At 39.8% G+C, this 22,072-nt stretch overlaps 1 protein-coding gene across 1 annotated transcript; it reads right to left on the bottom strand.

The window, feature by feature from the left end:
* Positions 1-15,433: 15,433 nt before the first annotated feature.
* On the bottom strand, positions 15,434-21,541 carry Psf3 (DNA replication complex GINS protein Psf3). The gene is made up of 3 exons (XM_089251208.1): positions 21,260-21,541; positions 18,584-18,852; positions 15,434-16,458 (listed from the first exon to the last, which is right to left on the bottom strand). Exons 1-3 carry the CDS (start codon positions 21,378-21,380, stop codon positions 16,189-16,191), a joined length of 660 nt encoding a protein of 219 aa, XP_089107334.1. The 5' UTR covers positions 21,381-21,541; the 3' UTR covers positions 15,434-16,188.
* Between the last annotated feature and the right edge of the window lie 531 nt (positions 21,542-22,072).

Raw genomic sequence — 22,072 nt, 5'->3', positions numbered from 1 at the left:
TATTTGAAATATTCTTAGTGACATTTTACTGGGTGTGCCAAAAAGGGGAAAAACCTTTCGCTAGTTTCTGGGAGCACCGGTACTAACATTCCCCCTATCTGTGGGTACTCTACTACAATTTTAGATCAATCGTCGCCAAATTTTGCATATATACCAAATGGGACCCGACTTAAACGATAGGCTACTTTAAAATTTCGTCAGAGCAGGGCAAATGCCCCAAATGGGCAAAAACCGTAGGGCACCAATGGTTTTTGGGCCCTCAACTATCACTTTCCGAACGTTTACTTTGGTTACCGTGGTTCCCTAGCAATGCGTTTAAGACGTGTTTATGCCTTTACAATGGTTTGTCATTTCTTCAAACTTTATGCCTTTATAAACTTCAATATTTATGCCTTTATAATGGTTTGCCACATTTTCAATACGCCCAGTAATGAGGTTTTTTGAATGACGTCGTAATCATCCTTAGCATCGCTTTGATGGTCAGGAAAAGGGTGATCCTCATAGAAATCAGTGTTAAAATTGCCGATTTTAATGTAGAAATGTGGAAATTTGGTGGGGTTTTCTGTAATCAATAATTTTAAAAGTTGTATTGAATTCCCGATTTTTGAAATATTGAGTTCGCTTAGAGATGTATACGAAGTCCAGGAGATTAAACATGAAGTAATTAGCCAGACCTACTTTTGAGTTGGATATTCATGCAATAACATTGATTCCAACTTTTTATTTACATCTTCTCAAGCATGAAAATTAATGTCTCCGTAATGTCTTTTGATATTCAACTGCAATAAATTCATATAGTTCAGGATGTTTTAAAATTAATTATGGGCCCATAAAGTGCATCGAAGAAATTCCACAGCTTTAATTAAGCATTTTTGGAAGCTGAAACAGGCAGAAATAAATAACTTGAAGTTCAGGGGGAGGGAATCGAAATACCTAGCCCCCATCAAAAAAAAGGGGGGGGGGGCTATATTCATTTCCATGTTTCTTTAAATCTAAATTTGTTTAGTTCATGAGTCGCGCAGGAAGTCGCCATATTGGTTAACTTTAGACACGGTTTGCATGTCCCTCAAAGAAAGAGGGAGATATCATGTGTTTCTAACAGCCTCATTGAAGAAAACCCGGGCAACGCCGGGTATTGTAGCTAGTAACATATAAAGGTAATGTCAAAAGAGGGTGGCACGATGCCCTTCCCCGTATACGTCTCTGATCCCAATATGCGTTAGGAGCAGAGCTGACGAAATATTTGCTGACGGAGGGGTGTCAAAAAAAATTGCTGACGCAATACTTGAACAGCCCCCTAATTGTGGTTGTTTTTATGTATACTATTGGAGTATTTTCCGCGGGCAGTGAGGGCCGTTTTATTGCAAGGGTACGTATGTATGGGCCACCAGAGAGAGAAAGCATCTCCGCACACAGGGCCGGACTTGAGCAGGTGCGAAGGGTGCGATCGCACCGGGCAGCAAAATATTGGAGGCCGTAAAATTGGGTTTTATTGCATTGATTACGTATAATATTTCAACGGTGGGAGGAAAAAAAATCGTCCGTAAAAGAGGGGGGGGGGGTGGGGTGGCCATTAATCAGAGGTTTACTTTCACATTATATACAAAGAAAATTATTATTTAGCCGTTATATAATATCATTATTTAGCGTGACAGTTAAGAGAGGGTTTCACTGTATTGAAGAAGGCTTGGAAACTGTTCTCGCACACACCAAGCGGCTAAATTGACAAAGTCCGGCTCTGTCCGCACATACAGTACAGGTGTATTAAAGGGAGGGGGGGGGGGGGTGACTCAGCAGACTTTTTCCTCAATAGTGCGACATACATTGATTAAAATATAACTTTATATTTGAAGTATAACTTTGCACTGTAACCCCAGCTGCCACATATTAAATAAGAACAAAACTATTCATTATAAATTTCCTAGTAAAATTGGTTGTTGATTTTAAACCAGTGCACAGCATGGAAATACAGTAACTAGTACATGGTATGATGCCACGTAAGCGTTTATTTTCACGCTGCATACGAATGCAAATCTTATACGCATGCACCATATAATACCGGTTTCTATATTCTTATGTTTGCTGCAAATTTTGTGGTAAACATAAAAACTGTGTAACCGTATTGTGAGGCATAAATTTTACATCGGTATGCTAATATATCCTAAAAATAAAAAACATATGATATCATACCATATATGCCAGGGGTTCTCAAAACTTTTCCACCCGCGGAGCCCCTTTTCCCTATTCAATGCTTGCCCGCAAGCTAAGCCGGTTCCCCAGAGCTGTTTAACAAAGAATATTTTTGAAAAACCTTTGTCACATTGTCACAGGAGCATCGCGCAAAGGTTGGAGGAGCAGCACCAAGGCACCGCGGTGCACAGTTTGAGGACCCCCTTGCCATATAGTATTCATTTTCATGCTGTAAACCGGTTTAAAACCAACAATCAATTTTACTTGAAGAATTGTAACAAATAGTTTTGGTTTTTATTTGATAGGTGGCGTGGGTCTCAGGTCAACGATATTTCTCATATGATAAAATGTAATAAGTTGGAGCAGTGTTTCTCAACCTGAGGCCATATGGCCTTCTTGCGGTCCTGAGACATTCCAAGGGAGCCATTGGAGAAAATCGAGTTGAAGAGGATCCGTAGTGGGCTGCGAGCCACAAAGAGCGATGAAAAAATAAATTTCAGCCTCAGAAGTTTTTAAGTCAAATGCGGTGGGAAAAAGTGCGATGACGTTCAGAATGAAGCAAAGCCGTCTACAGAATAAGCCCCCTAACGAATGGGGACCCACCCGTACACAGAACGAGGATTTCAAGTCCGTAGGAGGTCTAATGGTAATGAGATCCGATACTATGTTTTTCGGGAATAAGTACGTAAATTAGTGTGTATAGGTACTTCCAGTCAGGTAGTGGACCTGACTGGAATACGAAGTGGACCGCTGCCTATACTGCTAGAATGGCCCTGCATACAATCAGCACCATCTGAACTCACGGGGCCCCATCCGAGCATATCCCGGAGCCTGATGTTAAATGGAGGGGCGGGGTGCTTACATGATGTGATGTGGTACCATGATTTGCGAGATAAAAGTAAATATTTAAGCCGTTACTACCAGCCAAGAACGAAAGCCCCTGAACGTCATTTTGCCCAAGGGCCCTTGGCGTTGAGATCTAGAAGACTAACTGAATCAGGGATCGACTTTACTCTCATGAAATTTTTGTTCACTATGAATTTCGCTAAAAAAAATTCTATTCAATAAGTGGGAAGGGTCTGTCTGCTTGATGAGGGGCGAAGAAGGGTCCTGGATAAGACAAGGGTGCCACGAGAAAAAAAAAAAATTCACAGAGGACCACGGAAACACTGAGTAAGGTGGGGGGGGAGTCAGGAAATTTTCCCCTCTCATCAAGTCGAAATACAATGTGGGAACATAATAGTTGTCTCTCCCGTAAAAACACGGGACGCACATTCGAGCGGCTAGGATGCAGCTGACCCTTGTCCGTTCGTAACTTTCTTCGAGGATTATATTCCACGTTTTTGGCCGATTTTTCTCGAAGGCGTTTGTTTCCGGGGTGATCAAAGACCGATCGAAAAAAGTCGATCGTGAGGTGATTTCCTAATTATTATAATAATCTCATTACTCTTTCTCTCTCTCTTCCCGTTTCCTTTTCAGTAGTGTTTGTTTTGTTTTCGTTTTGCATGTCGATGGTTATGTCCGATAACCGGTTCGTTATCGTGTTCAAAAAAAAACGTAACGAAAGATTCAATTATACGAGGTCAGAAGAATAAATCGAGAAAGCCAAAAAAAAAAAAATTGGGTATTATATGGCACGCGGTTGTAATGATCTCTCTCACCCCCACAATGCCCCGCGCATGATATAATTCTCTTCCTGTTTTCATTCCTAATTATCAATTATGCGTGCGAAATAAATTATTCTTCGCCCTCTAATTGGAACTGGGTCCAGACAATTGGCTGAGAGAAGACAATTTTCTTACGCAGGGTGATTCTCTCGATAGAGCGACTCTAATTATGGTCGGAAATTATGAAATTAATTTTTTTCAGAAAATTCTGATAAAAAAACCTATTTCAAAAAATTCTGAAATTATTTTTTTAAATAAATACACTCAAACCTGTTTTTGTTTATCAATAAAACACATTGACGTCTTTCAAAGTGCTTTCATATTCCTCTGGACTATTAAGATAAGATTCATTTCAAAGCGTAAATTGAAGGTAAATTTATTATTTTTTCCATTTGGATATAAATTTTTAGGATTTTTATGTTATTTTTCAAAAAAAAACCCCTGAAAATGAATAATAAGGGCAAAAACGAAGCGAAGAGAAAGGCAATTCCCTTAGAAACTGAGACTACGATTTTAAAACAAATAGCAGAAGGTGAAGGATCCACAGCTCTTGGTAAAGAATTTGGATTAGGTGAGTCCACTATAAGAGCCTTGCAAAAACGTTTTGTATGTGTAAAATAATTACATACGTAAATAAAATATTTAAAAATGTTCGCATGTGTATTTTCTACATCGGATTCCAAAAGGGTTGGCGAGATTCCAAGTATCTGGCAAGCAGGGTCACAACTGGAGGGGGGGGGTGTGAAGGTGGGTCTGGTGCCCCGTGCGATGTACTAGAGGGGGCGCAAATTTCACTCTTTAATCTCTCCTTCAATATTATGAGGGGGCACTAAAATGCATTTTGTTGCCCCGGCTGACCGAGCATCTAGTTGCGGCCCTGCTGCCAGGCCTCGTGTCTTGATTTCGTTTAAAAAAAGCAATTCCTAGTTATATGTCGTAAGGTTTTGAGTTATTTTCTACGTGAGACTTTTTTTATGCGTTCCCTACCCACCGCACAAAAACAGGTTTGAGTGTACCATGTTTTTTTTTTTGCTAACATACTAGGCCATTCTTTTCGGGATTGCACACTTTTTATGGACATTTGTGATTGCGCACTTTATAGTAATTCTTTTCGGGATTGCACACTTTATGAACATTTGTGATTGTGCACTTTATGGTCATTATTTTCGGGATTGCACACTTTATGGTCATTATTTTCGTAATTGCACATTTTCTGGTGATTATTTTCGTTATTGCACACTTTATGGTCATTTGTGATTGGGCACTTTATGGTCATTCGCAGTTGCACACTTTATGGTCATTCGCGGTTGCACACTTTATGGTCGTTCTTTTCATTATTGCACACTTTCTGGTCATTTGTGATTCTGCACTTTATGGTCATTCGCGGTTGCGCACTTTCTGGTCGTTCTTTTCATTATTGCACACTTTCTGGTCATTCGCGGTTGCACACTTTATGGTCATTTGCGGTTGCACACTTTCTGGTGATTCTTTTCATTATTGCACACTTTCTGGTGATTCGTTTCATTATTGCACACTTTCTGGTGATTCTTTTCATTATTGCATACTTTCTGGTGATTCTTTTCGTTATTGCACACTTTCTGGTGATTCTTTTCGTTATTGAACACTTTATGGTCATTCTTTTTCGTTATTGCACACTTTATGGTCACTCTTTTGACTGGTTCACCGAATTGGTTATTTGCTCTCATTTATTGGCTTGATTCCTCGCTCTCTACGTGACTCTTTTGGTCGTTCACTGACTTGATTCCGCGCACTCCTATGTTTACACTGTCTTTTGGTCAATCCTATTCTTATGTGCTTCTGTCACTTTTTTAATCACTCATATGATCACACATTGTTTTGATCACTAACATGCTTCAACATGCTCTAGGTCATTCTTTCGGTCGTTCATCGACCTGGCCCCGTTCTGTGGGTGAGTCTTCATGTCACTCACATGCTTTCACTATGCTTTGATCATTCACATGTTTGCACGCACACACACGCTCTCCTAATCACCAGTGTCGTTTTAACGCATGGGCCCACACCCGGGCACGAGGGGATTCATGCAGGGAGGATTCATGAAAATGGGATCTGATTAGAAATTTTGAGAGTAAGTATTAAAATTGGTAGGCAGGCATTCCTAGCCAGGTAGGGGCTTCAGAAAAATAATTATTCCCGGATGCCGTGCTAGTCACTCACATGCTTGCGAATTTTCTTATTCACTTTTTTGGTCACACACTCTCTAGGCAGAGCATGGGCGGAATCCCCCACCCCCAGCGTCAAAGGTGGAGTCGACTGATGTAATGTATATAGGTATATATGAATTGACATCACATCATCATCATCGTGGACCCCCCGCCCCCAGACTTCCAAGTCTATCTCCGCCTATGAGGCAGAGATTCATGGTTTTGCCACCTGTGACCAATAAAAATTTTGACGGCCTTCTCCCAATCTTATTGACCACCCATTCCCCAAATTTGCCGCTGCTCGGAACTCGTCGCCTTGGACTGTAGCCCGCTAAGCCCCCTATAAATGCGCTTCTGGTCACATGGACCAATGTTATCCATGAACAACAGCTAACTTTAAGTTAGAATGGGCGGGGGTTTCGAAACCCGATAGAGTTTTCAAAACATAAATCACTTTCTTCAACAAGACCTGCCCACGCCCCAGAATCTTCTGGTAACCCCGATGTTTATTTATACACGGGGCCAACTCTTAAGTATTAACTGATTCTTTTTTTCCCCCCTTATAATACGAGTCAAGGCCAAGCGCCATTACAGCAGCGTTGCTGTTGTTATAAGTGGGTATCTGTCATTAAGGTGATTCCAAGTGGGCCATAATAAGCATTTAGCCCGAGACCTTGGACGTCGAAAATGGTGGTGAAAGTGTGCCTGATATTATCGAAGCGAATTATCAAAAAAAAAAAAAAAAAAAATGGCCGACGTTTTCTTATTGTAGTGTTTGTTCTTAGAAATATCCCAGAATGCGTTTCGTAAATTTCATGACCTAAAATGACCGGAGACACCATTTTGTATCTTTTATTATTATTATTAATTTGAGGTCAGAGACCATTTCGGTCATTGGATGAGATGATTTTTTATGGCGTTTAATCATAATTTTTCATGAATATTAGAATTTCACGCTTTTGTGGGAGGATAATCTTATTTCTACGATTATTTTCGTTTTCTGTTCCGAATATTTTCGTTAGACTTACGAAAATTCGGGCGTTCCGTACGATTTTGAGAGCGCATCGCTCAAAAAGCCCCATTGATGTAGGCGAATTTGTGGAGGTGCTTAGCGCAGGAGGTTTCCAATGTAAAGTTTCTCGTGGAACCCTCGTTATTTGTAAGGCTGTTTCTGTTGAACCCTTGATGATAATGGGACTGTTCTACGAAAGTCCAGTGAAATTTTTGAATATATATCCAAAAAATGGTGTGTGTTTCTCCCCCCCCCTAACTGCATAGGCCCCCCAAATCGTGCAGCAGGGCCCCTATTCTGACAGACCAGACAAGACACGGCCTCTGTCCCTTCCAGGAAAAAAGCCCTTTACCCGTGTATGTTGGACCATGCTAGGGAGATGGTCCCTAGGCTGGGATATTTGTCGCCCCCCCCCAAAGCCAGACTTTTCACGGCCAGTGAATTTATAACATGGAAAAACTAGCCGCTGTGGTGGTCGAATGGCCATATTGACGAACCCCCACCGTCACCACAGTGTTGGTCGGCTGAAGTTGGTTTTCTGTAATTCCCAACGAGCCGATCTCCCCTCTTTAAAAAGTCTCGCCACAGAGAGAAATATAGACCTACAAATGTAATTCAATCATCACACTTCGCTTCTGAAACATAGATGGTGAGCAACGAGATGCTTGCGGGGAGAGGAAGACGTTTATGCCAACATTGAAATGTGCTATCTGATTTTTTTTTTTTCAGGTGGGGGCGTATTGTCTTTTATTTCACCTGCACAGACCTGTTTGTCTGCGCATAGAATTTCGATATCAGTGTGGAACAACAAAATCCCTTGCTACCTGATACAATTTAGGAAATTTTTTTCCGAGCAGCAAAAAAATACTCTATGTACACGGATGCATTCTCAGACTCTAAACATCCATGTTTTGGAATACGATGGGAATTTCTGGCAGTACCTGTCCTCTTGGACACTAGCTGCCCTCAGAACGCATCCCGCCGTCCTCATCAAGGATCACTTCATGCAAAAAGCAAACTGGCTGTTGCGCTAAGTTTTCTCTTGGAGCCATTTGTTTATTATATGGCTGTGTAATCCGACTGAGTACGGATCGTGCCTAAGTATCTAAGCTGTACTATTCCAGCATATTAAATGTTAACGTGTAATTTTTTAGGAGCTCATGCGGAGCGTGCTTCCTCTCTCGTGTCTCACTCGAGAATGGCGATGTTTTGGAAACTTAGTGTACGAACATAGTGAACGCAGGTTTCAGATTTTCCATGTCGGCGCCGTTGCTGTTTGGTTAAAAGCATGAACCAATCCGTGACGGGGCTGACTCACAGAATCGGAAACCAGCGTGCACTATGTTCAGAGAATCAGAGAAATTTTTTTCCGTGAATCCTCTGAAAACTAAAAAACCTAATATAATCAGGTTTTTAGCCAATCAGTAAGGACGCGGAATCGGAAACCCAGGGCCGCAACTAGAGGGGTGCAGTCGAGTCTTTTTCTTTCTTTCAAACCGAGCACAACTCAGGTCTATCACCATCTATGGGCGATTTACTACCTAGTGAGTTGTGCCGGAAGTGTAACTGTGTGTGTGTGTACCTAACAGTCTGAGTGCGTATGTAGTGTTGTGTTTGATTTTCCAGTGCTGCCATCTATATATTTCAGAAGTGAAGTCAGTGATGTGTTATGATTGAATTATACATTTGTACTGTTTGTAGGCCTGTTGCTCTCTGTGGCGAGACTTTTTAATGGGGGAGATCGGCTAGCATTCGCGCCTTGAAGTTGGAAACCACAGAAAACAAACTTCGGCCGACCACGACTGTGGTGACGGTGGGGTTCAACCACCACAGCGGCTGCGGGCGAGTCTGGTACCCCGGACTAGAGGGGGCGCAAATTTCACTCTTTAACCTCTCCAAAATTATGAGGGGGCTCCAAAATGCGTGCTTGCATTTTGGGGACCAAGTATCTAGTTTACCTGCTGACCAAGTATCTAGTTGCGGCCCTGTCGGAAACCAGCGTTAATTCTATTCGTTCCCCCTATTCACCATGAAAAATGGTGCCTTTCTTAGTCACTTTTATTTACAGGTTACCAATATACGGGTATTTCATCAGCAAAATTATGCCTTCTAGAAAATATGTTTTGTACAGTATAGTATTATATATATCACGTGCAAGAAGAAACATCATCGAACTGGAACTCCTGCTCTGTCACCTATCAAATAAATAACACAACGGCTATAATTTTTCGATTGAAATTAGTGACCGGTTTTCGATTAATGTAAAAAATATATATGCAGTCGAATCCCGTTATAACGAACGCCAAGAGACCGGAGGAACTATTTCGTTAAAACGAAATTTCGTTATAAAGGAATTCCAGGTCACCTAGCATTGTTCTTATGTAAACTTATTTGGGGGAATTAGAAAAGTGTTCGTTTTAGAACGAGATTTTCGCTATAACGTTATTCGTTAAAACGGGATTCGACTGTATTATATGTTTTTAATAAATGTTTTTTTGAGCTATACTATTTGTGTTAAATTATCGAGTTTTGCCGCGCAATTTCTACAGCTGTTGTTTGTTTTGCTGTAAAGTAACACAAGTAAAACCCGCATTAAGGAGCCAACCCTCCTTATCTTTTCGTGATTCAAGCCTGGATCCTCTTGGAATCACGCATTTATAGATGCTTATTGACGAACACGAACGAACCTAATATCAATGGGGGGGGGGGGGAATGATATAGTACACAAGCTTTTAAATTGGAGATTAAGACACCACTGATGTATATATTACTACCAAAGCCCGAAGATGGCCAGTTCGCGAACTGGCCGGTGCAGTTGATCCGGCCAATGTCCGAATTTCTGGCTCTGGCTAGCTCCTGTAGAGCCTCAATATTATTATGATACTGTACTTTGCACATTGGCTCTCTTACCAAGCACTCTCTGGTCACGTGAAAGAATCTCAGTACATTCTGTACTCAAGCACGAGATGATCACGTGACGGGATGCTCCTTCGGAGGGTCCGCAGCAAGGTTTCAAGGGTCCGAAGGGCCATGTGTGTAAGAACGGCAGATCAGCTCCAGCTCTCACACGAGATACATCCATGTCCGTCTTTATCGCTCTTAATCACATGTAAATATGTACCTGTAAATACAGTATCTTCAATATAATATTTCATAATTAAATATACCACGTATCTCATATCATGTCTCATCGATACGGAGTCAGATGCGCTACCGTCAATTTAGCATCACTCCTATATGTCGATCCGTATATATGCATCTCTAAGATATCAAGATCGTTAGGGTCGCCATATCTAACCATAATAGTAATGATTAGCTCTGGTTAGTTGTAAAAAAATGACCATAATTATCACAAAAGGTACGCCAACGTGGAGATGACCCCGAATCATAGAGATCGATACATAGGGGCCGGCCAAAGCCCGACGAAATACCGAAATTCAGACATTATCAGGATCAATAGCCAACTTCGAGCTACTACGTACATAAATAAGCCAGAAATTAAAACGGCCAGCGTGACAGTTTCACAAGAGCCCTTGCCAAATCGCAACTGACAGAAGCGGCTTTTCGTAAAAAAGAAACCGGCTTTCAACGTACGCATGTTTGATTGTACAAATTGTCTCGTACATTAAACTCTCGGGGTGAGGGAATAATAATAATGATGTAATAAAACAAAAATGGCGAAAGTATTGGCGGTGGATTGGAAAAGGAAACAAATGCCGACAAGAAATGAAAGAAAACAGACCGAAAAGAAACGGTTTACGCCCTTTTGACCCCTTTCGTCCAAAGATTGAGGTCTGAGTACGCAGTTATAATGACTTATTTTATTTTCCATGGCGATATGGAGGACTTAATTTAAGATAATTCACAAAAGAACACATATTTCAAGCTGGCGCATTGTTCTTTAAATATTTACCAGTGACTAATCAGTGTTTTTACCGCGATTCCTTTTTAATCCGGGAGAATGACTATGGTAATTTTCTAATGACTGCTTCGAAGTTGTTACTCATCCGGGGCTCTAAAGGAAAAAAAAAAAAACGGGGTCATCTAATTTACTTGCACGGGATCATTGAGAAACTGTGTGATTTGTTGAATCATATCTTACGTCAGAGACAATCTCGGAGCTGGCGTTTGTCAAAAGTTTTGGTTACGTCAGTTTTTTTTCGGTGGCTCGTTACATGCCTATTAGGGTGACTGACACCTTGGATTGCTTAAATAATGTCTGGAGATTTCTAGGTTGAAATGAAAATGAGCGAATTACCAAGTTCTAAAAAAAGTGCTCACGACTCCAAGTGAGCTCATGGACTGTTCCGTAATTTCCATCTTAAAAAAAAACGCGTTCGTGATCACGGCTGTCCTCAGAGGCGTATTTACGGGAGGGGGTATATGGACTATATAGCGCAGCATAGGCGAAGATGGACTTGAAAGTCTGGGAAGGGGGCACGATGATGATGTCAATTCAAATATACGCATATTCATCAGATCAGTCGGCTCCACCTTTGACGATATAGGGAAGGGACAGTGTCCCCCTCCCCCATATCTCCACCCATGTAGCACAGGGCGGAAAATTTGAGGAATGAGTGGTAGTAAAATTCAAAAGTAGAATTTGAAAAGGGTGGCAAAACCATAAATTTGCCTTGCCTAGATGATAGTGAGTGAGAGGGCAGGCCGATCAGCGACCACAAGAGTGGCATAACGAGTGTGAAAGCATGCGAGTGACAAAAAAAGAGTTAGGTAACAGATGAGTGAATGACTAAAAGAGTGACAGACATTGTGTAAGCAGGCCCCTCGGACAGACCCCACTAAAATGATTCTACAGTTTTAAAGAAAAAGGGATGAGAATCGTCCCATCCTTTTGGGGGCCATGTGTGTAGCCATGGAATGGGCGAAACGAATGATAAAAACATTGTGAAAGCACGGGTCACCAAAAGAGCGACCTTGAACAGGGGTTCTCAACCTTTTTGGACTCACGAAGCACTTTTTAGTATACAGTTTCTACGACGCGAAGTACCCCCTTCCCCCACAGGCTTCTCTTTTTTTGTTTATAAAATTACTTACTAATCTTATTTTGCTCAAGCGGCCGCGGATTCCCTGGTAAGTGCACACTGAGCCCCAAAGACCTCCACCGAGCACCGGTTGTAAGTAGCCGAACCCGAGTGTGCAAGCGTGGGAATTACCAAAAGAGTTACCTAAAGCAGTGTCAAACCTTTTTACAGATGCGGACCGGCAGGAAATGTGAAACATAATTTGCGGACGGGGCCACAAATTAATAAATATAATTCACAGACCTGCTACCGAATGAAACAGAAACAAAAACTAATACAATAGACATGGTATAATATAAGTGGTATAATAATATATGTAGCGGCTTTGAATCGGGCAAAATGTTTCGCGTACCAACAGCGGGTTGCGATTGAAGAGTGACCTAGAGAGTGTGAAAGCATGTGAGCAGGGCAAGGGCGTAGCCCTTGCCAGGGCTACGGGGGGGACCAGACCCCCAAGTCCCCCCCCCCTGAAATGTGAGAAAATGACCGAAAAAAGGGAAAAAGATGGCCAAATCCATTGTTCTGTCACTTTGGTTCCCCCCCCGAACGAAATTTCTGGCTACGCCCCTGGAGCAGGGTCTGACCATTAAGCAAAATAAGCACGTGTTCAGGGCATCAGGAAGAAAGGGGCACCACAAAAAATGATCAAAATGCTTTTTTTTATGCAGTTTTTTTCCCACCACACCCAGCATAGTAGTATGCTTGGTGTAAAATGTACTATTATGTGTGTAAAATGTACACTCGATTAAAATGTACTATTAAAAATACTAAAATTTTCGATTAATTGTATAGTTGAAGACCTTCATCAAACTGGTGCAAATGCAGAAAAGCTAATAATATTGCGAAATAGAGATCACGTTAATGTTGAGGTTTTGGAATGAGATTTCGTGCAATTTCCATAAAGTAAGCTTGGGCTCTTCTAACATAAGGCCCTTGGGCAAACTGATTTTTCTGAGACCCCCTTACCTAGCTACAAATACCTTGCCTACCAATTTGCATGCAAACTCTCGGAAATTGTAGAGATCTAATTGTCATGAATTCCTCGGGCTGTTTCCGGGTGAGACCAGTAAGCCAAGTTCTACAGAATAACGACGTGAAGATAGAAATACACAAGTCTTTTGGGTCATTAGCGAATTACCTGCATGGTTTCAGGGAAAATGCAATGAATACGGCACGAATGGGCGGTGCTGAATTCAGGAGCGTTATCTTTCAGTTAATTATTACCCGAGTGGGACAGTTTCGGCGTAGAAGCCGCACCAGTGAAATAATCCCGAAAACTCGCTGCTGTGTTCCCAGCCCGATGAAATACATTAAAAATCATGTTTTTTTTCTGCGAATCATTCAGTCCAGCTCACTCATAGTTTGAAATTTCGCATAACTGTTTTAATTTTTTTCAGTGCTTGCAATTATTTTCCTCTTTCACCCCTGATTCTGCGCGCCGTGCGTCCGCGTAGGTTACGCAGCCAAGAGCCACGTTTTTGTGGTTTTGATCTAGATCCCCTAGATTCTAGGTACTCAATGGCTGTGGTTCACCACAAATAAGGTACCCGTGAGTACTGTAAATATCGAACATGTTAAGATTCAGTGGTTGCTTTTGAAGCCGCTTTATGAAATCCTAACACACAGTCGATGGGAGAGAATCCCCACATATCATAATTCTGCCTTAAATTAGTTATTTCTGAATTATTTTTAATTTATAGATTCACAGGGGTGGGAAGTGACTAAGTCCACTTTGGAGCAGCAAGATTCAGGATTTGGAGCAGCAAAATTCAGGATTCGGAGCAGTTTTGGAGCAGCAAATTCAGGATTCGGAGCAGATATTTATAAATTGGAACAGTGAAATTAACAAGAATATTTTCGTTAACCCTCAACCCTTTTCAAAATAAAACTGCACTGTCTTTTGTTATCAAACATCTTTTTGTCAGCTTGATTTTTGTTTTTGGTGTTTTAGGCTTTTAACACCTTGTTTGAGAGAGCGGCTGTCATAAAATTTTTTGCACCCGTCTATTTGCTTACTGAGGGCACTATTTGCTGCCTGGAACAGCAGCACTTCAAATGAGCTAAAATATTTTTATAAGTTTCCAATTTTTTTATACTTGGAAAGATTTTGTTGGAAAATGTGAGAGAATTTCGGAAGAATCAACACTATGTTTGATGATTCAGCAGTCATTATCTGGCGAGATTGGCGATCCGACACTCGTTATTTGGCGGAATTGGCGATCTGACACTCGTTATTTGGCGATATTGACGATTTAACGCTCGTTATTCGCCAAAGTTTCTAATTTAACATTCGTAATTCGGCGGACATGCGCTTTTCACTCCCGGAATGAAATTTTTTTTCACGACACATCGGGATTTAACACAATGACGATCGACTACAGTAATTTCTGCTGCTTCCAGTTGCGACTTTTTTTTTTAAACGGAAACACTCGAATTTGCACTTTGACGCTGAAAGACATTGCAAACCATCTTCAGTTCGACGATCACGGACAATATCGGGGTTTCACGATGGAAAGCCCGATAATTTAAGGTATAGTGGAATAAAACACGCTCTTCTCGGAAAGAATCGTTTCGTAGCTAGCAGGAGCAAAAATTTTTTTTCGTCCTTTCCGAAATTCCGGGCATACTGAAACAAAATTAGCTATTTGGCGCAGAAAAATACGAAAATACGCTATTGGAGCAGGATGGCGTAAGTTATTAGTTTTGACAAATATGAAAAGGGTTTTTGAAGAACGAAGTTGGTATTTTTAATAAATAAAATTTACACCGCCCCTGCCACTTGGTCAACTTACACTGGTGCGCGCCATTAAAGATCTAACTCGTTATTTAGTGGCATTGGCAATTAATTTTAGCTGAACACCACTACTACTTAACCATATCTGCACCTCATACACATTCCTCTGCTGAGTGGCTTTTATTTTGTCAGAGTTACGATTATTTCATGTTCTTGCTGGTGCTGCCATCTGTCCCATGACTACATGAACCTACCAGGCTCTCGCGATGGAAAACCCAATAAAAAGCCATGATTTTCGGGGATAAAATCGAGCTCAGCAACTTGCCAGGAAAATCCAAAAATCATTTCGTAAAAGAATCTGTGACCACCTTTCTTATGTTTTTTTTCATTTCTAAACTTCCGTGACCTTTTTCCTCATTTTGTGTGATTTTTTTGGGGCTTTGTTACTTTTCGATGATGGTAGGCACCCTGTATAAAAAAACCAAATTATTTCGAAGACAAAGCCATTAGCTTTGAATTGTTCAAAAAATCTGGAGCTTTCATGTGCCAAATTAATTTTTTTCCTCACATGTGTCATGTTCATAGTCAAATATTGAAACATTTCTAGCAAATATTGTTTTTTTTTTATGAATTCTAACACAATTGACATGTTTAAAAAGAAATATGATACACATTGGGGTAAATCGAGAAGCTACCCATACTTAGAATAAGACCACCATAAATATTTTTTTATGGCATTGCATATTTTAACATGTATACATAATTTTTAGTTTTAATAATTGCATTTTTAATTGGGGGTTGCTGTATTTTAGAAATATATGACTTCCATATTTGTTATGGATGGCTTTCCCTCAGCCACCTCATTGGGCATTTTGCCTGTTGTGGAGTAGTATTTATCATGATCCTCACGTATTCCCAACAGATCTGTATGACCTGTCCGGGGAATTTTTGCTCGGATTATTTAATTCGCATTTATTTTTGACGCAGCACAAATCAACTAAAATAAGACTTGATCGTAAAAATATTTGTCTCCTGAATATTACATAAGAGCAATAAAAATCGATTCAAAAGTCTTTTCATTACAGATCATACTGTAGCAGCTCCATACACTCTCAGCTCATAATATTTACAGTTGATGCACATGCAATGAGACTGTATCAGTGGTTATGAAATGTCAAGTTCTCAGTATAAATTTTAAGTTGGATTTATCCTTCCTATATATAATTCTGTTATATACATACATATATTTTATAATTGCAAAGTCACTTCCAATAAAAACAAGCTTTACGGAATGAGAATACGTAAAAAAAAAATATATCTATAAAAATTGATATTTAAGGTTATTATACACAAAGATGTTTCAGTATCCAAATCGAGAGGAAGGATCTGGCTGACTCTGACTGTCCGCCAACACAGTCCGGCGACGTTTCTTATGGTTCACAACTAAATTAGCAGTTTCAATTTTTTGAACCTTCCTTTCATGCCATATCTTCAAATCATGAAGACTTCTTTGTCCCACATTGAATAGAACCAGTTCAGTCTGATCTAAACGTGCCGTTAGTGATGACACATCTTCGTCCAGAGAATTCTGTGAAATGTCCATCAGTCTTCGAAAACGTTGGCGAAAAGTCTACAAACAAAGAGTATATAAAATTTCATATGAATACTTTTCCAAAGAAAAAGATACACGCTAGTTTAGTTATGAATTGCTTTTGCTGCAAGCTGTGCTTTAGTTTGATTCTTTTCCAAATATACCTGTCTTACAAAAACGGTTGTAGTGATTTATAAATCAACAGATTTAAAAAAATATATCACTGATTTAAATCAATTTATTTCAGATATGAAAAAATCTTGTTTTAATGAAATAAAATTATTTATGCAGCTTTAAAAAGCGATTTAATTTTTTATTAAATCATCCAGAGTCTGTCAACTCTTTTCCTGGATGCACAGCAAATTATGAAGACATGCAAGTTTTTTAAGAATGAAACTCCTTCGAGATGACTTTCAAAAACACAGTACAAAATGCGTAAATTACAAATTCCAATGTAAATAATGTGCTGTCCATCTTTTTTGACGGAATTTTTTTTTAAATTTTACTGTTCAGTGCCAGCAAAAATTATTTTTAACAAATGAAACAAATTTCATTTTCTAGCTCTTTGCAGAGCTTTTTAAACATTTTTTAGGCCTCTGAATGTCCTAAAAATACAGAAGACAATTGAATGCTATTGGGCAGCATCAGAGTCACAAAACCTGAAATACGTCTATGTATCCAACTGCTTTGTTATGCAAACAGTTGTTTCACCTATACACAAAATGTGCACCATAATTTTAAATTATGAATGTTAGTAAGTGTGTCATGAATATTCGATGAAGACCATGAAGAGTAGTAAATACAAAATTATTTTTTCCACCCAGACAGAAGTTTTTAATGACTAACTCTACTTATTAAACCCTCAAACTAAGCAAAAGAAAAATTAATAAACCAAACGGTCCACATACATTCCTTAAATAACCTGAAAAATGATACGGTTTCCACTTTGGCACAATCTTAAATTGCAATCTACTATATTTGTATGCAACTCCAAGAGACCGGAGAAATTACTTTGTAATTACAAAATTTTTTTTGTAAAGGAATTCCAAATTTTTACATTGTTTCCATGTAAACTTACCTGGGGATTAGAAAAGTTTTCGTTAAAACTGGAACTGACCGTATTTCTAAGATTCCCTTTTGACTTAAAAAAAAGTTATACAAATTTTATTGACAAGATTTGGTAAAAAAAATAGGACAAAAACTTGAAAGTAGGACATTTTACCAAAAAAGTAGGAAAAGGGATAAAAATTGGACAAGTGGAGCCCTGCTAATATTCAGTCAAACTCTGGTATAATAGACTTCAAGGCAAAAAATTTGGTTAGCTAACTTACCTATACCAATCTAATAAGATATATCCTATGGGACAGGACCAAAAAAACTTGTTCATTATAAGTAAGGTTCACTGTAATAAGGGTTGGCTGTTTTGAATTTAGACTATCACTACTTAACTGTATATGCACCTAACCCCACAGCAGAAAATTTTTAATTGTTCTACAACGAGTTCTCAGCTGATCAAAAAATGTTCTGCAGTGAAATAATGTTTTCTACACAGAAGAGTTATTTTTCTTTCTTGTCTTGAAATTATTCTGAAGATTGTTCTGCAGCAGCACTGATTGTTCCACGATGCATGTCACAAATTTAGGTAGGCCCTATATTTTGCTTTGGGGCACCTGATAAACATTCCTCTGGGGGAATTTCTAATGAATTGATACATGCCAGAATGTGTGTGCTAGAAGTTTGTGCGTGTCTCTAACGTATGATTATTTTACTTATTTTTTTATTACATAGACGATTATTTTATTTATGTTTTTGTTGATGCTAAGCAAAATTTGTCACCTTGCTCTTTTTCTGTTCATGTATCTCTTCCAAATTTAATGTTCGTTGGACTTTCGGATGCATCCATCCTTTGGGGAAATGCTTTGAAATCTCCTCTTGGAGATGTGAAGAGGGGTTTTCTCATCTATTAGTGTCCCTAACGTAATGTATAACTGTTTGTTCTAGTTGTGCTGATGTCACTTTCATATTTTGAAGTGGAAAGCAACAGATGCCTGAATTTTTGCATTATGTGAGTATCATATTGGATGTACAAAAAATTAGTAGAAAGAAGGAAGTAAAAAATGTCATTTAATGGAAGTTGTCAAGAAAAAAAACAACTAAGTTATACCTCGTTCAACATTTTGACGACATCTTCTGAATCTTGGTGCTGGAATTTCAGTAGATACAGTCCAAAGTGATAAAAATAAGGACCCATCTTATGGAGATCAACAACATCTGGATCAGCACTCAGTATTTCTCTGTATCCTTCTCTATATACTTTCGGCAAATCTGCAGTTACAATGCGACGACTGTATAAGCTCTGAGTGATCCAGAGCGGGAGCTCAAGTTTCGTACCAGCTTTGATATCACTGCTCTCTGATGACGGATCCAAGAAACCTAAAACAAAGATATATGCAATTTGTAAACCACACATTCACGAATAAAGGGTTCTTCCTGGTGCTTGCCATCAGTCTCCCACATTTTAAAACAAAGATGTAGTAAATGCTTCGATTTTTTATGTCATGAAAGCATTATGTTGAAGGCAGTGCTGTCTTAACACATGGGCTCACCCAGGCATGGCCCGGGGCCTCAAGAGAAGAGGAGGCCCCTCACATAAATTAGATCTGGTTGAAATTTTCGAGAGTAAGCATGTGAATTTTCCTGGCAGAGCCTCAGAAAAATCCCTGGCTTGGGGGTTCCCGCGATGCTCTTAAGATGGCCCTGGTTCAAGATCTACCTACTCTCTGCAAAGAGACTTTTAAAATGAGTGAAGTTTGGGAACCACTGATAAAGGGTGTTCGAAACATAACATTTTAATATTCAAATAAGAACTGCAAGTGAAAATTGTTGGTGTAATAAGTTTTATATGTTGTCTATAATGGCGATATATGGGTTAAATTATTGCCAAATCAAGATTGTACCCACTAGGCCTATTTCATGGGTGCTCCGACTAAGTCACTCAGAGACATCTATACTAAGGGTTTTGAAAGAAATAATAAAACAAGTAGCAAATAGTTCTGGTAATTAATGTTCTACAAAATGTATGGGTTCCCTTATATGCCTACGGTTAAAATATGCCTAGGCACAGATCAAAGGCGATGTGTCAGGAGAGGCAAATTGTCTAAGTTCTTTGAATCGCTCCATATTTTACTGGACAAATTTCCCATATTATCAGCTCTTAAAAGGAGCAATTGCCCCCTCCTCCCCCCCACTGGATCGGCACCTGAGTGAAACAAGGCAGACATCTTCAGCTGTAAATGGAGCAGAGGCAGGGCATCTTCAGCTACAAATGGAGTCAAGGCAGATATCCTCAGTGGTACAGATGCAGTATAATCCAGATCGCTAAGGAGGCCATGAGTTACCAAGGCTGGCATAATGGTGCCAGGTTGCGAGTCTGGATACCCAGATACACTTATGCCCCGATTGGTTCATTATTTCAAAGAGTCCAGATTTTGTAGGTATTTATATAATGGAATTATTTATTTATACCATTATTTATAATATTATTGTCGGTTTCTGCTTTTATGTTTTCTATGCAGGTAATTTTTTGTTCTGGCATAGGCCTTTTTTTTTTTTATACATGTGATCATCACATATTCCCAAGAGATCTTTACGATCTGTCCAAGTAATTTGTCAGAGTTATTAGACATCCATGCCCGAACCGGGATTCGAACCCAGACCTGCACAGTGAAAAGCTATCTCCCTAACCACTCGACTGCCAGGTGGCAGTTGAGTGGCGACTTTTCGTTGGGCTGTCTGACCCGTTTAACGCCGAAAAAAAGTCGCCAAGGGGATCTGGCTTATACTGCATCTGTTTCTAATGTATATATGAATTGACATCATCGTTTCCAAGTATATCTCTGCTTATGAGCAGCATATCCGGGGGAGGGGGAAAGAACGATTACTCCTCCCAAGAACCGAGGAGCAGTCGTAAAATAAATGTTTCTGTCCCATAAAATATGAGATGATTCAATGCACCTGCACAATAAGTTGCTTCTCCAACACATTGCTCTGGATCGGCCTGCCTTCGCTTCCTTTGCAGTTGAAGATATCCGCCTTGCTTCATTCAAAGCTGGATATGGCTGTCTTCGCTTCATTCAAAGCTGGATATGGCTGCCTTCGCTTCATTTGCAGCTGAAGATGCCCGCCTTCGCTTCATTTGCAGCTGAAGATGCCCGCCTTCGCTTCATTTGCAGCTGAAGATGCCCGCCTTCGCTTCATTTGCAGCTGAAGATGCCCGCCTTCGCTTCATTTGCAGCTGAAGATGCCCGCCTTCGCTCCATTTGCAGCTTAAGAGGAACAGATGCAGCATAAGCCAGATCCCCTTGGCGACTTTTTTTTCCGGCATCACAGGCCAGACAGCCCGACGAAAAGTCGCCACTCAACTGCCACCTGACAGTCGAATGGTTAGGGAGATAGCTTCTCACTGTGCAGGTCCGGGTTCGAATCCCAGTTTGGGCATGGATGTCTAATAACCCTAACAAATTCCCTGGACAGATCAATAAAAAAAAAAAAAAAGCCCTACGCCAGAACAAAAAATTACCAGCACAGTAAACATAAAAGCGGAAACCGACAATAACATTATAAATAAATAATTCCAGTATATAAATACCTACAAAATCTGGACTCTCTTTGAAATAATAAACCAATCAGGGCATAAGTCCATCTGGGTGTCCAGACTCGAAACCTAGTACCATTATGCCAGCCTTGGAAACTCATGGCCTCCTTAGCGATCCGGATTATACTGCATCTGTACCGGTGTGGGTCTCTACAATAAAAAGATATGGAAATTTTTTAATGTTACCTAGCTTATGGGCAAGCATCTCAAATCGACACGGCACTCTTTCATTGGTGGCCAAGATATCATCGATAGAGAAATAGTCCTCCTCAGGAGCGCATAGTTCTCTTCTCGTGTAGTAACTCATCTCTCCTCATTCAATTTTTGAAACGGAATGAAACCATAGCAGTTAGTAATCATTAAATAATCAAGACTCGCGCAACGTTAAAAATTTAAATTTCACCAATATTACCGCCAATTGCACGTAAGGTAAACAATGTACAGTTGTTGCCATTCGCCGAGAACCATATACTGCCTTAGCATGCAAAGTAATAAGAAAGAAACATACTTTATGATTATCGTGACCATATTTTATCGAAACAAATCTAAGTGCACTTACACTGACAAACATAGAATGACCATTTAGGATCCAAAATACGGGAAAATACAGAAACTCACCAAAAATTATGCCAAAGGTAGCCTGAACATATTTTCTCAAGAGAAATACGGGAAATTAGGTTTCCAAATACGGGAAATACTGGATATCGCCAATTATCGCCAAGAATGACGCCAAAAGTGAACAATGTTGCTAAGTATTGCAGGAATTACGAAAAAATCACAATGGCGGGAAACGAAGCATTACTGTAAATTGCAGTGGATTCCACGAAATAAAACCTTCACCAAGGCAAATGTGGGAGATCATTGTTGTCATTTGTAGTTGTAATTATCATAATACAATTTATGAGTTGAAAAATAATTTAAATTTTTCACTTCAATAAAGAATAAAAATCCAAGTAGGCGTCATGTAAAAAAACGGGAAAAACCGGGACACTTCTGCAA

Source organism: Pholcus phalangioides, unplaced genomic scaffold, assembly GCF_987345545.1.
Source record: "Pholcus phalangioides strain wild (caught in Gottingen) unplaced genomic scaffold, Ppha-v1.0 ptg000024l_1, whole genome shotgun sequence".
NCBI lineage: Eukaryota > Metazoa > Arthropoda > Arachnida > Araneae > Pholcidae > Pholcus > Pholcus phalangioides.
This window is presented reverse-complemented; position numbering and strand designations above follow the sequence as displayed.

Coding starts and splice junctions, on each gene's coding strand:
- Psf3 (XM_089251208.1), bottom strand. CDS start 21,380: ATGAGTTACTACACGAGAAGAGAACTATGCGCTCCTGAGGAGGACTAT. Junction 18,853..21,259: donor GATGCTTGCCCATAAGCTAG/GTAACATTAAAA, acceptor TCTTTGTTTTAG/GTTTCTTGGATCCGTCATCA. Junction 16,459..18,583: donor TCGTCAAAATGTTGAACGAG/GTATAACTTAGT, acceptor CTTTGTTTGTAG/ACTTTTCGCCAACGTTTTCG.